The 12,590-nt window shown below is 47.3% G+C and overlaps 3 protein-coding genes across 3 annotated transcripts in view; 2 read left to right on the top strand and 1 right to left on the bottom strand.

The window, feature by feature from the left end:
* AK88_05179 (uncharacterized protein) overlaps positions 1–2,057 on the top strand; it is a gene marked incomplete at both ends in the record, with an annotated part of 5,513 nt that extends 3,456 nt beyond the window's left edge. The window contains 2 exons of the mRNA XM_012482781.1: positions 434–606; positions 1,128–2,057. Of these exons, the coding sequence (XP_012338204.1) occupies positions 434–606; positions 1,128–2,057 (1,103 nt within the window). The remainder of the gene's footprint in view (positions 1–433; positions 607–1,127) is intronic.
* Positions 2,058–3,184: 1,127 nt separating this feature from the next.
* Positions 3,185–9,918, top strand: AK88_05178 (uncharacterized protein; the record flags this gene model as incomplete). The annotated part of the gene is made up of 6 exons (XM_012482780.1): positions 3,185–3,268; positions 3,525–4,655; positions 4,807–5,539; positions 5,927–6,268; positions 6,778–7,247; positions 8,983–9,918. The coding sequence occupies 6 exons, from the start codon at positions 3,185–3,187 to the stop codon at positions 9,916–9,918; spliced, it is 3,696 nt and encodes a 1,231-aa protein (XP_012338203.1).
* A 967-nt stretch (positions 9,919–10,885) lies between these two features.
* Positions 10,886–12,590, bottom strand: part of AK88_05177 (uncharacterized protein) — a gene marked incomplete at both ends in the record, with an annotated part of 6,296 nt that continues 4,591 nt past the window's right edge. The window contains one exon of the mRNA XM_012482779.1: positions 10,886–11,812. Within this exon, the coding sequence (XP_012338202.1) occupies positions 10,886–11,812 (927 nt within the window). The remainder of the gene's footprint in view (positions 11,813–12,590) is intronic.

The raw sequence follows: 12,590 nt of genomic DNA, 5'->3' as shown, positions 1-12,590 counted from the left end.
CATACAAGAGGACACAAAAAAAAAAGAAACAACTTTTCCGGAGAGAGAGCGGGAGAGGCACCACGGAGAGAGGAAGAGAGAAACCAAACGTCGAATGAGAGTGAAACCAAACGTCGAATGAGAGTGAAACCGGCAGAACGACAGAGCGATGGGTCGGCCGCTGGATGTAGACGTAGACAGGTAGCCACGTAGACGTCAACAGACACACACACACTGTGTCTGTGTGTGTTGTGTTGTGTGTTATGTTGTGTGTGGGAGAACGAGAGTCTTTTCCCTGGGGTGGCACCAGCCAACCACCGTTCGCACCGTGGCACCCATGCTATCAACCGTGAACGATGAGCGACCAACGATAACCATGCATCCACTTCAAACCTTCAGTTTCATCATACTTCTTCCTTCCCTTTCCCTGTCTCCCCATTCACCACATGTTCAGGCGATGCCCCCGTCGATGGCGGCACCGATGACCCCCCTCCAAAGCTAGACCCACCCAAACCAAAAGCGGATCTGAATGGGGACGGTCAGGCGGGGTCCAGCGGCAACAATAGTAACGGTGGAGTGCCCTCTTTCGATTTGGACAACATATTTCCAAATAACATAAGAATTGCCGTAGGCAGTGGATTTACACCACCTATCACAACACCCGGATCATCCACTACATCGGCTGCAACTCAAGGTGACTCTGCTGTCCCCGATCTAACCGCCGCGGTCCTTACCGCCACTACTCCCGTTCTGTTTTTTCTCACTTCCGTCGCCGTCGCCCTTCTTGGTTATTCCCTCTGGAAGGTAAGTACCTTACACGACGCCGTATATGAAAATCCGCAATATGCACCATAAGAGTGTGTTTCTACGGAGCGCCCTTAAATGATGATGCCAACAAATCCATGTTCTGCTCATCCGCCCTTTTGCTCTTTTTTTTTGATTAGTACTTTGCGCACCTCGGAAAACAACGACGACGAAAGTTTCGAACCGTTCGTGACGTGCCGTCACCGCCACTCGACGCAGACATATTGGAGCATCTGCAACGCGGCGCACTGCCGCCACGCGATTACGGTTACAACATGATTAGGGATAGGCAACCTGCATCTGCTGCGGAGCGACGACGACGACGTCAACCGCGCGTGCATAAGCGCACGATCATCGAGCTACATCTAGAAGTGCTCAACGAATGTGAAGCGACAGATTGGGAAGACGTCAAAGACGACTATTTGCAGATACTCGTTGAAGAGTTTATGGGGGGCAACAACGGACATAGTGGTTCCCCGGATACTGCTATCCCAAACGAGGCTTCATCAGGAAACCATGTTTCCTCCCCCGTGGATCCACCCACCGAGTCCGACGGAAAGCATCCATCTGCAGCTAATGACGACGATCCATGGAGTTGCATGGAAACTATACCGTTAGCAACGGACCCTTGTCCAGATGATGACCCCGATCCATGGAGTTGTATGGAAACCATACAGTTAGATTCAGAACAGAGTCGTGCTAATTCCAACCACAGGGAGGCGAACTCGGCCCCCACCTGGCACACAAAGTGGATCCCTTGGATTGACCGCAACAAACATATGCTGCGGGAGTGCACGACGCAGCCGTGGTTCCACGCCTTAAAATGTGGGTGGACACAATATTATCAACAACATTCGGCAACCGACGACAACGGGCAGCGTGCCTTCGTTGCAGCAGCCACCCCGCCGATGAACAAACTGCGATTGTGGAAACAGTGGGTAGCGCAACAACATCGGCAAATGCGTATGTATAGTGAAGAAGAGTGGTTTCCACATTTGTTGAATACTGTGGCGGAGGAGACAGTACCGGACAAAGGCGAAGTACCTGGAGTCGAAAAAGACTTAGAAGTGGAACAAGTACTGGCAGCAGAAGATATACTACGACTGAGCGATGTACGACGGCCCCAACCACTGCATACGCAACCTTACATGAAAAAACCGTTAACCGCTCACACATGGACACTGATCCTGGCATTAGTCATAGAACAGTGCGAGCTTGAAAGCCGTCTGCACGAGAAGGAGTTATATGTGGATGACCTATTGGAGAAGCTCTGACATTAGTATGACGCGCCATATGCATGGGACATAACGCATGCTAACCGTACACCACTTTTACTTCATTATGTCGTATACATAATATATTTCGGGTGTACATTATTCTATACCGTCTTTTTTTTTCTGCTCTGTTCTGCTGTCTTGTGCTTTTGTTTTTTTTTGTTTGTTGTTATGTAGTCAACTTCTTTTAATATGACCATGGGGACACGGTGTTACAGGTCACATGCATATAAAACGTAGCTTTACATGAATAATATGACGCGGTAGTATTCTCCTTTATGTGAAGTTAATTATTAACAGATGAGCACGTGCATTCTACGGGTATAGTGCAGCACTAATATAGCACGCGACTACGCATTCGAGTATAAGGAGAGATTGCCTCTCCGAGCACACGCGGCCGGGTACACCCATTGTCCGAGGAAGTAGCCGTGTGTAAGAAGGAGGAGGATTGTCTCTCCGAGCAACCGCGTCGACCCACGCGGCCAAGTGCAACACCGAGTCGACGACGTAGCCGAGTGGACGAAGGAGGAGGATTGTCTCTCCGAGCAAACGCGTCGACCAAAGCGGCCGCGTGCACGACGGCGGACCATTGTCTCCGAGCCACCGCGGCCAAGTGCAAGACGGATTCGACGAAGTAGCCGAGTAAGAGTTGTGCCGAGGGCAAGAAAGGAGGGAGACCTTGTATCTCCGAGCAAACGCGTCGAGCAAACGCGGCCGAGTCAGCGGTTCAAGTACGCGGCAACGACGGCAGGATGCACAAGGACGAATTGATGTTGTTGTTATACTGCGCTTTAGTGTATAGGGGATACTGGTTTTTAACGGTATTGTTGTTAGAGGACATATTTGTTGTTAGGGAGGGTATTTGTTGCTAAGGGGGGTAGTTTTTGTTCATTGCGGGTAGTTGTTGTGAAAGGGGGGGTATTTGTGGTTAAGGGTTCCTCGGGTCCAGGATTTATGTTCACAGTATTGCTATTGAGGGATACAGTAAGGACGGGATAATCTAAGTATGCAGCAACTAAAGCACCTATGACGCAAATTGTAGTTCTGCGGGGTAGTGTTCAGTTAATGCACAATTTACGTGACCAAGCCCATGAATCGACATCTTATGTAATCTAATTTGGGACAGCATGGCCCACTATTTAGATATATTATGGAAGGAATACATTGGGAAGGGGGAATCAGGCGTGAGGAAGGATGATAAGGATTTTCAGGTAAGTGCACATATATGAGGACTTAGCGGGAACACCTACATAGGCACACATGAATATATTAGGGCAGCATGAGAACGTAGAGCAAGCAACATGTGCACGTTCACATTATCAGCTCCTGCAAGTTCTGTCCGAGGCACGGCTATATATATATAGAACAGGGGACAGTGTAATGACTTGAACAGTTATATATAGGAACGGTAACTAGTGAACGTAGTATAGTTAATATATGCATATATCTTGAACCATGTACCTACAGAAAACTTTCTGGGAACATGTGAACACAGTATGGCAGACGTTTACACAACATATGGAGGACGCGAACGATGATACAATGATAGATTTACTGTGTCAGATGGACCAAGCGCCGGCTGGAAATGCGCAGGCGCAGGGGGAAACATTCAGTGAGAAGGACAAAGCTGTGTGCTGGCTAGCACTTAAAGCATTAGGTTTTAAACATGGCATTAAATTCGATGTAACCCCTATGGGCCCCGCGGACCTGGACAATACAGCGGCAGCAGATGGCGTAATGCCATATATGAAATGTATTTTAGTAAATATATTTATGAAAAGAATAATAGGAGAAAAATGTTTGAGAACGGATGGTGCCAGGAATGCATTTAAGGCTGCGCAGCATTTGGTACGGGACGGAGAACAGAAGGAGCCCAATATGGAATGCGAGAAGGAGGACAGGAAGGACGGCACCAGGCAGAGGTCACAAAACACGCAATATTGGAATTTAGCAGAAATAATGCACAGATGGCTTGACAGGAATAAGGGATACTTGACAGATGGGCAGGTAGGAGTATTGGGGCCGGATTGTACGGTACAAAGAGACAAGAGTGCACAAGACATACAGGCCGAAGCGAATAAAAAAATTGAGGAAGTGGGGCAAGAAATAGAGAACACAGTGAAGGACATATTGCAGGAAATAGATAAATCCCCAGAGGGAACAAGTATGGAGACTATAATAAAGACGGTGAAGCAGGGCAAGGACTCCGCTTCGAAAACTCCACAGGAACACGGACAATCACCGGGGGAAACACAGACCACAACATCATCAACACCGGGCAGGTCAGAAAACGATCATGCAGGTCATGGAGGTGGGGCCGTCGCCAACCACGCCCATGGCGACAAACCAGCACCAGCCAAGCCGGTCAAGCCAGCACCAGTAGCGGCGACACCGGCAGGAACGGTGACACCGGGATCGGGGACGACGACCACATCGGGCAGTGGCATGACGACGACATCGTCTGGTGGTGGTGGTGGTCGTCGTGGTGGAGGTGCTGGAGGAGAGAAGGGGAAGAAGGCAGCAACAGACGATAATTGTCCATGGCAGAGCATATTGGAAGGCAAGAGCAGGCACGTACACGTGCTGCAGCATTATGATGTAAGTTTCGGTGACGGAAACAGGGAAGAACACGAAGAAAAACCTATTAATACAGTTACATGTATATATCAGAGTGTCCACGCTCCTGGTGGGTAAAATACACATGAAATGTAGTCATGCATATTCCCATATTCCCATGTACATCATACAGAGTGCAGAACTCAAGGCTTTGAAGGCCGTGTTGCAGGCCTTTATTGATTATATGCAGCAGAACACGGATCAGATGGATGCATACGGTGCCAACTGCGCTAATACAGGTTGGGATGATTTCGGTGATACTCATCAATATAAGGGACAAACGGTAGCAGACGTCGTAAGGTGTAGACTTATGAGCACAGCACTGTTCTTTGCGAACAAGCAGGGAAAACATGGCAATAGTGAGAAAGCACAGAAAACCGATGACGATAAATTGTACGAAAAGTTCAGGTGTGAGGTAGCCCATGTATTTGGATACATGCTCAAGCATCAGTATTGTAAAACACAAGGATGGAAGAGGGGTGTAGAATATGCCTGGAAAACAATGAAGAAAATGCACAAGGACAAGCATGGTAACATACTATTTTCTGGTCCTGTTATGGATGGAACATGCAAACAATGTGGCTATGAAGGTAGTCACACGCAGCTGGGAATAATAAATGGGCACATAGCAGAATGGTTCGTAACGGAAGGAATAATGGGCGAAATAGCACACATAGAGCAACAGCTGCCCTGTGAAAAGGATTGGAAAAAGTATAAACAAAGTCAGGGTGTTACAGACACAGACCCGGACATTACCAACACACTGCCTGAGGTAAAGCAAACGGAGGAAAAAGTAAGGACGCAGACGAAGACAGCTTTTGCAGAGGTTACAAAGATAGTGAACCAGAAAATTAAAGACCTAGCAGGTAAGAAAACGAATACACACACACGGTGCTACCCATGCGGCCCGTACGGTACAGATACGGATGGCACGAATATGGATGCCGCCGCCAACAACAACAACGCACACGCGGCGGTGAGGCAACGGACGAGGGATGCAGCGGGACGGCGACACCAAATAAAAGTTGTACTGCTACCATCTAGCCCAAGTTCACCGAGTAAACTGCGTCCTACCTCGACCCACTGCACCGACCCATGCAGCCGGCCCAATGCATCGACCCACTGCATCGCGGCGGATCATACGCGGCCGCTACCTGACCCCATCGTCGCGCCCCGTCCCGGCCCCTTCTTTCTGTACCACGTGTGGCCTTGTGGTATCATTTTGTCGTTTTTGTGCCTTTCTTCATTTGCAGGAGGCAAGAAACCGGAAGCACCACCAGCTACAGTACCAGCAGTAACAAAGGAGGTTATTCCGGAGAAGCAAGGACCGACAAAAGGGACAGGGGAAGAGGGAGTGGCCAGGTCCGATGAGTCCGCACCGGCACCAGGAGCATCCGGGCAAGGACCGGGTCAGGGACCAGGACCTGGACAACAACCCCCACCTCCTACACCACCAACAGGTAATACGTGTACAGAGAGTTCCACCAGTACGATTACGCACGGATCCAGCGTTAGCGTAAGCCTCGGGTGCACTCCAGATTCCGAGTTGGGAGTTCCCCCTAGTACACCTCTACCTCCCTCTGATCCTGCACCAGGTAACAATTCCTATGCACCATAGTGAAAATAAACACCCGAAATAACATTAGAAGCACACAAAAAAAAAAAAAAAAAAAAAAAACAACAATTTCCGGCGAGAGAGTGAGAGACAACACCGACAGAGGGCGAGAGAGAAACCAAACGTCGAATGAGAATGAGCGGCACGCAGAGCGATGGGTCGGCCGCTGCATGTACACGTCGACGTAGACGTCGAAGCAGACAGACAGACACACACACAGTGTGTGTTTTGTGTGTTGTGTGTGTTGTGTGTGTTGTGTGTTGTGTGGGAGCGAGAGAGAGTCTTTTCCCCGGGGTGGCACCTTACCCCATCGCCCCATCTCCTGCTTCGACGCTGCCGTGCCGGTGGCACCATGGTGCCAACCATGTGGTCAACCATCAGGGACCAACCACGACCGACCACAATCACGCTCAATGTCCGTCAACCATTTCGCCAACCACCTTAGAAACTTTAGTTTCTTCGTTATCCTTCTTCCGCCGCATGCTTCAGGCGAGGACAATGTTATTAACTCCGGAAATGGAATAAAGGGCACTGAGAAGAATGAAGCAGAGGAGGATCAAGAGAAGGTCCAACAGGAAGCCACAGAGCAGGCCGCAAGAGAGCGCGCAAAGCAGGCCGAAGAGGAAGAAAGAAGGAAGGCTGAGGTGGAGCAGGAGGAGCAATATGAGGCCAAGGAAAGGGCGAGCGCAAAAGGAGTACTGAACAAAGTATCCGGTGATATCAAAATAGACGTAGGACCCGGATCCAGGATAAATAATGTACCGGGGGGATATGTACCACCGGAAGGAAAACCTACAAATCCCGGTTCTATGGATAAGGACAACATACGTCCACGCAATCCTTCGCTCAGTGGCCCCGATGGACCCGACCTAACCGCCGACGTCCTTACCGCCACTACTCCCGTACTCTTCTTCCTGTCCGTCGTCACCGTCGCCCTTCTTGGTTATTCCCTTTGGAAGGTAAGCATGCACTCACACAAGCGCACACGCAACACACGCACAACACACACACAAAACACAACACACAACGCACAAGCAACCACAAATATAACCGACTGGAAATGCACATGCGTTTCACGGCAACAATGTTCCCAAAAGGAACAATAACCAACCTACTATTTGGACGTGACTCCAACAAGAAAAAACACGCAATACTAACTTTAAAAAGAAGAAAAAAAAAAACAAAGAAAAAAAAAAAGAAAAAAGAAGAAAACAAACCTACTATAGACGTGCGTGCTTCAATGCCGGATACATGGTACATTGGCGGCAACTGACGTTGGGCGCGTTCGACACAATATATTAGATACTTAGGTATTAGGGGGAAATGTATATGAGTGCGATGGCATACAGTATCAGATTCGTACGTATAACTCCTGTAAACATAATGGTATATTACTGTAAAAAACAAAAAAAAAAAAAGCCCTAAAATGTTAAGCGTCCTAAAGTTCGTAAACTGCGAACATTAAACCCTTAATCTTGAATCCACAACCCGGAATGCTGAATACGCATTCCTGAACCTTACAATATTAAATCCGTAAGCCTTGCACCCCGCATCTTAAATCGATATTCCGCAATCACATAATCCTGAAACCTTAAGCCCTAAGCCAACAATTTCACCATACTTATCCTTTATATATATATTTGTTACATTCCTAATTAAATCCCTTCACACTTTTTGAAAAAAGAAGATACAGATGCGGGTATACACGCATAAGAACCTTGTGAAACAATATTTCAGCAATTATTATTTATCACTACGCGTAATAAATCTGAGCACGTTATAAATGACGACCCCCATAAATAATAAACGGCCACGATATACATGTATAATTATGCGAATACGGGACAATAACAACCCCCCCCAAAACACTGACACCATGTGACTTTGAGCCCACAGCTCTACACTTGCAAAAAAAAAATTTTGACGCCGTTCGTATATGTAAAAGGGGTATAATTTATTCTGTTGTTACTAACTTCCTCACTCTTATACCTAATTTAACATAGTAAAGTGTTCTTTCACATATGGAATTTTGCTCTCTTGAATATGCTGTTTGCTCCCACTACACCGTTAACACGGCGACATAGTGCACATGAGCCCGTGTTAGGTTTGTGAAAGATGTTGACCCCTTTAGTCAACTTTTACGTCGTACAATATGTACCAAGAATGGGTTATCCGGGGTTCTTATGCACTTTCTCTTATTCTTTATTTATATTATGATGCATATGTATACTTCATGTAATTTATATGTACATACCTAGGTAAGAATAGTATATTTCGTACGCAATTGATTTTATCAATGTTCACTATTGGCCGATGAAGAAAAGTATTACACGCATAATCTATACACGTACATGTGGAAGAAGAGAAAATAGTATTTCTGTAGTTCATACGTATAAACAACATATCGCCACTTCTAGCATTTTGTACACGGAAGGAAAAAAACGGAACACAATGATGTTGATTTGGAAACTTTCTATATTCCTTTTAGCCCTGTGTTTTGGGCAAATTGCTGACGGTGTATGATAATAACAATTGTATTTTTTTGGGAGTTACCACATTTATTGTGATAAGCTCCTAACTCCTTCCTAACAATTGTAGAACTACCTTCCTTCCATTTATTTTCACGTTCCACATCATCCTATATACACCACAACAAACCCATGTATTCCCCCTTTTTTTGTATATTCGTGTTAGGCGAGTACAATAGGCACATCATCGACTAATGGCGCAAGCCACATTGACACGATAGATGGGACTACCGTTGGAACGCCCACCGTGTCGTTGCGTGATGCAACGGATGTGTGGACACGAGGCACACGTAATTGTTACGACGGTCGTGCGACGGGTAGTCCCGTGAAGAACACGGTGTTCGATGATATGCGGAGAAAATTTAAACCCAAGGTGCACGTCAAGAATCCAGTACCTGTAAAGAAGAAGCCACAGGGTGCAACAGCGCAGAACAAGCTGAAGGAATGTTGTCAGAAATTGAAACGTTTTAAAATGGGGAGAACAGCATGGTCAATACTTATAGTATTGTCCACACTCCTGTATTCATTCTTTATGTCCATTATTCATTCCTCCATGCTGTCCAGCTTGAGCTCACTAACTGATCTTCTTCTTTCGCTCACTGCCTTTTCTGGAATTCCCATACTTTGTATAATTATGTATTTGTGTGTGCTACTATGTTTCTGCCGCTCGAAGACAGGGAAATGTTTATTGGATAAAATTTGGAAGAACAAGAAGAAGGAGAAGAAGGAAGCTCCCACAGAAACGGAAAAAAAAGGAGAAGTAAATAAGAAACAGGAAGCACTTAAAGAGCCAGGAACATTTCAGAAACAGGGAGGACCTACGAAGAAGGAAGCACCGGGCACAGCAGGAGAATCCGAAAAACTGGAAGCACATAAGAAACCAGAAGTACCAAAGACACCGGACGCACCCAAAGAAGCGGAAGCACCTAAGAAAACAGAAGTACCCGAGAAGCAGGACGCACCTAAGAACGGGGAAACACCAAAGAAACCGGAGACGCCCGACAAGCAGGATGCACCGAAAAAGCCAGGAGAATCCGAAAAACCGGAAGTACCTAAGAAATCGGAAGCATCCGCGAAGAAGGAAACCCCTGAAAAGCCATGAGAATCCGAGAAACCGAAAGCACTTTGAAACCGACGGTGCCAGCATAATCGTAAATACCTTCATTATGCTGCTGTTGGTAAACAACATCAATGTTGTGGTATGTTCCTAGGCATTTATTGGACCGACATTTTTCTGTATGATACTATGTACTATGTCTATGATAGAGTGCATTCACGGTTTTGTAGCATTTACGTTTTTTGTTCCGCTTTCTACATTATAATGTTGTTTGTACATTTTTCCTAATATACATAGTTTTTCGTATGCATATGTTGTACTGTTTGTTGATATACTGAGTTGTTCATGGGTATTACAAGGTAGGAAACATAATTTAGAGAGAAAAATGGCGTATGTCCTACTACATTTTATATGTATATAATGCATGCGTATTTTGTGTCCTATATATAATATATAATGGTTACCATAAGCCCAATATGTATAGTAAGTACTTTCATAATGTATAAAATGTTTTTTAATTTTTCTGCTAACTTAAAAAATTTGTGATAAACATCAGAAGTCTCGCAGAAGGTGTAATTATTTCCACTGTAACACTATGGCTCGTTACAATAGCATCCGTAACAACAACAACGGGTGCCCTTTACTTTCCATAGGTTCTGTAAACAAACGATCCACATATAATGCCCTTATATCCATAAATTCCGCACACTCTACATGCATGCGCGCTGCACACTCGCCGTCGTAGCTACTGCTGCCGTGGTGGCCGTCGCCGCACACACACACCTCATCTACACTACCGCTCCGCGGTACGGTGCGCTCGCCGCCATCGCTACACGCTCATCGCCGATGCCGTCGTGGCCACCGCACACACACCTCGTCTACACAGTGGCCGTCGCTGCAGTCCGCTACACTCGTCTAAACTCCGTCGCCGCCGCGGAACGTGAACGAAGTGTGGTGCTGTGCCGCCGTGCGTACTTGCGTTGTGTTCCCGCCGCGTGTTGTTGTGGTGGCGTCATCCATGTGCGTGCCAGCGGTAGCTGTACCGTTCGGGCCGTGTATTAATGTTATACCGTATCGGTACGGTCCGTATATTCGTATTCGTGTGAGGCTGTATATGCCTATGAGGCCACGTATTCGTAATAGTAGTCTTACCTGCCCGTGCTTGAATTTCTTTCTCGAATAGCTGCTTCACGCATTCGTTATCGCGCGGTGCCGTACAATTTCCTAAGTCATCTAATACTACCTTCACTTCGTCCTGCAGCTTTTTAACTATGTCTTCTGCTGTCTCTTGTGCCTCCTCCTTTACGGCGTCCAGTTTTTTCTTCCGGGCCTCATCCTTAGCTGTAATTGTGCCGGCCTTCCCTGGCTGTAATTGATATTCTGCCCAATCTTTAGTGCAATCCATTGTGCGTTCCATGTGGGTTAATTTGTCCATGACTCTCCATTGCACAAGTAACCATGTGGCCATGTCTCCATTTATTATTCCGGGTGTCGTCCGACTACGCTCGTACCCACATATGTTGCACTTTCCGTCCACAACGGGACCCTTTAATCCCTCTGTTCCATTTACCGTGTTGCCCATATTTCTCATTGCTTTGTATGCATACTCGACACCTCTTGGCCATGGCGTCTTATCCTTACAATATTGTGTTTTTAGTAAGTGTCCAAAAACATGGGCCACGTCGCATCTTCGCCTTTCGTCCTCTGTATCCTGCTCCCCACGGTTCCGTGCTTCATTCGCAAACCATAAGGCCCCTGACATGATTCTGCATCTCATCATGTCTGCTACTCTCTGTCCAGCATGGTGTTGCCCTTGTGTGAAATCTTCCCAATAAGCATTATTACAATTTGCACCTACGTGCGCCATGAGATCCTCGTACCTCTGCATATGTTCCGCAAATGCATCCAGTACGTTCTTTACCCTTGTCCATTCTTCCGTCTACATGTTGGGCCGGAAAATGAAGAAACGCGCATGTTGATGTGTCACTTCCATTCTTCCCAAGGAAGGCATTGATACCTCTATAGGTGCATATGTCTCATTAATAAATCCCCTGTAATAAATTATCCTCGCCCTCTCTCGTTGTATAGTCCTTCCCATTGTAACTTACACTATATCTACCCATTACGTGTAGTCCCATGTGCGCTTTATCCAATACGCTCCTCCATTCACAATTATCTTCTGTTGCGGTCTTCGCCTTCGGTGCCTTCTCCTTGCCGCCTGCGGGAGTCGCACCAGCCTTACCACTACCACCACCACCACCACCAGATGTTGCCGTCTTCGTCTTCCCCCCTGCCGCCCCCGTCCCCTGCGTTCCCACCGGTTTTGCCGCCACTGGTGTGGCAGTTACTTTGCCGTCCTTGCCGTCGCTGCCGTGTGCGTCACACCGTCTTCGTCACCCCTTTCTCCGTCACACCGTCTTCGTCACCCCTTTCTCCGTCACCCCGTCTCCGTCAACGCTTCTCCGTCCACCCCTCTCCGTCACCCCGTCTCCGTCTACGCCTCGTCGTCACACCCCGTCTTCGTCACCCCTTTCTCCGTCACCCCGTCTCCGTCAACGCCTTCTCCGTCAACGTTTCTGCGTTAACTCTTCCTCCGTCACCCCGTCACCGTCAACGTGTTCTCCGTCAGCGCCTCGTTCGTCAACGCCGCTCGCGTCAACGCCTCTCCATCAACGCTGTCTCCGTCAACGCCTCTCCCGTCACGCTGTCTCCGTCAA

Source organism: Plasmodium fragile, assembly GCF_000956335.1.
Source record: "Plasmodium fragile strain nilgiri unplaced genomic scaffold supercont1.100, whole genome shotgun sequence".
NCBI lineage: Eukaryota > Apicomplexa > Aconoidasida > Haemosporida > Plasmodiidae > Plasmodium > Plasmodium fragile.
The sequence above is the reverse complement of the archived record's forward strand: the minus strand, read 5'-3'. Positions and strand labels throughout refer to the sequence as shown.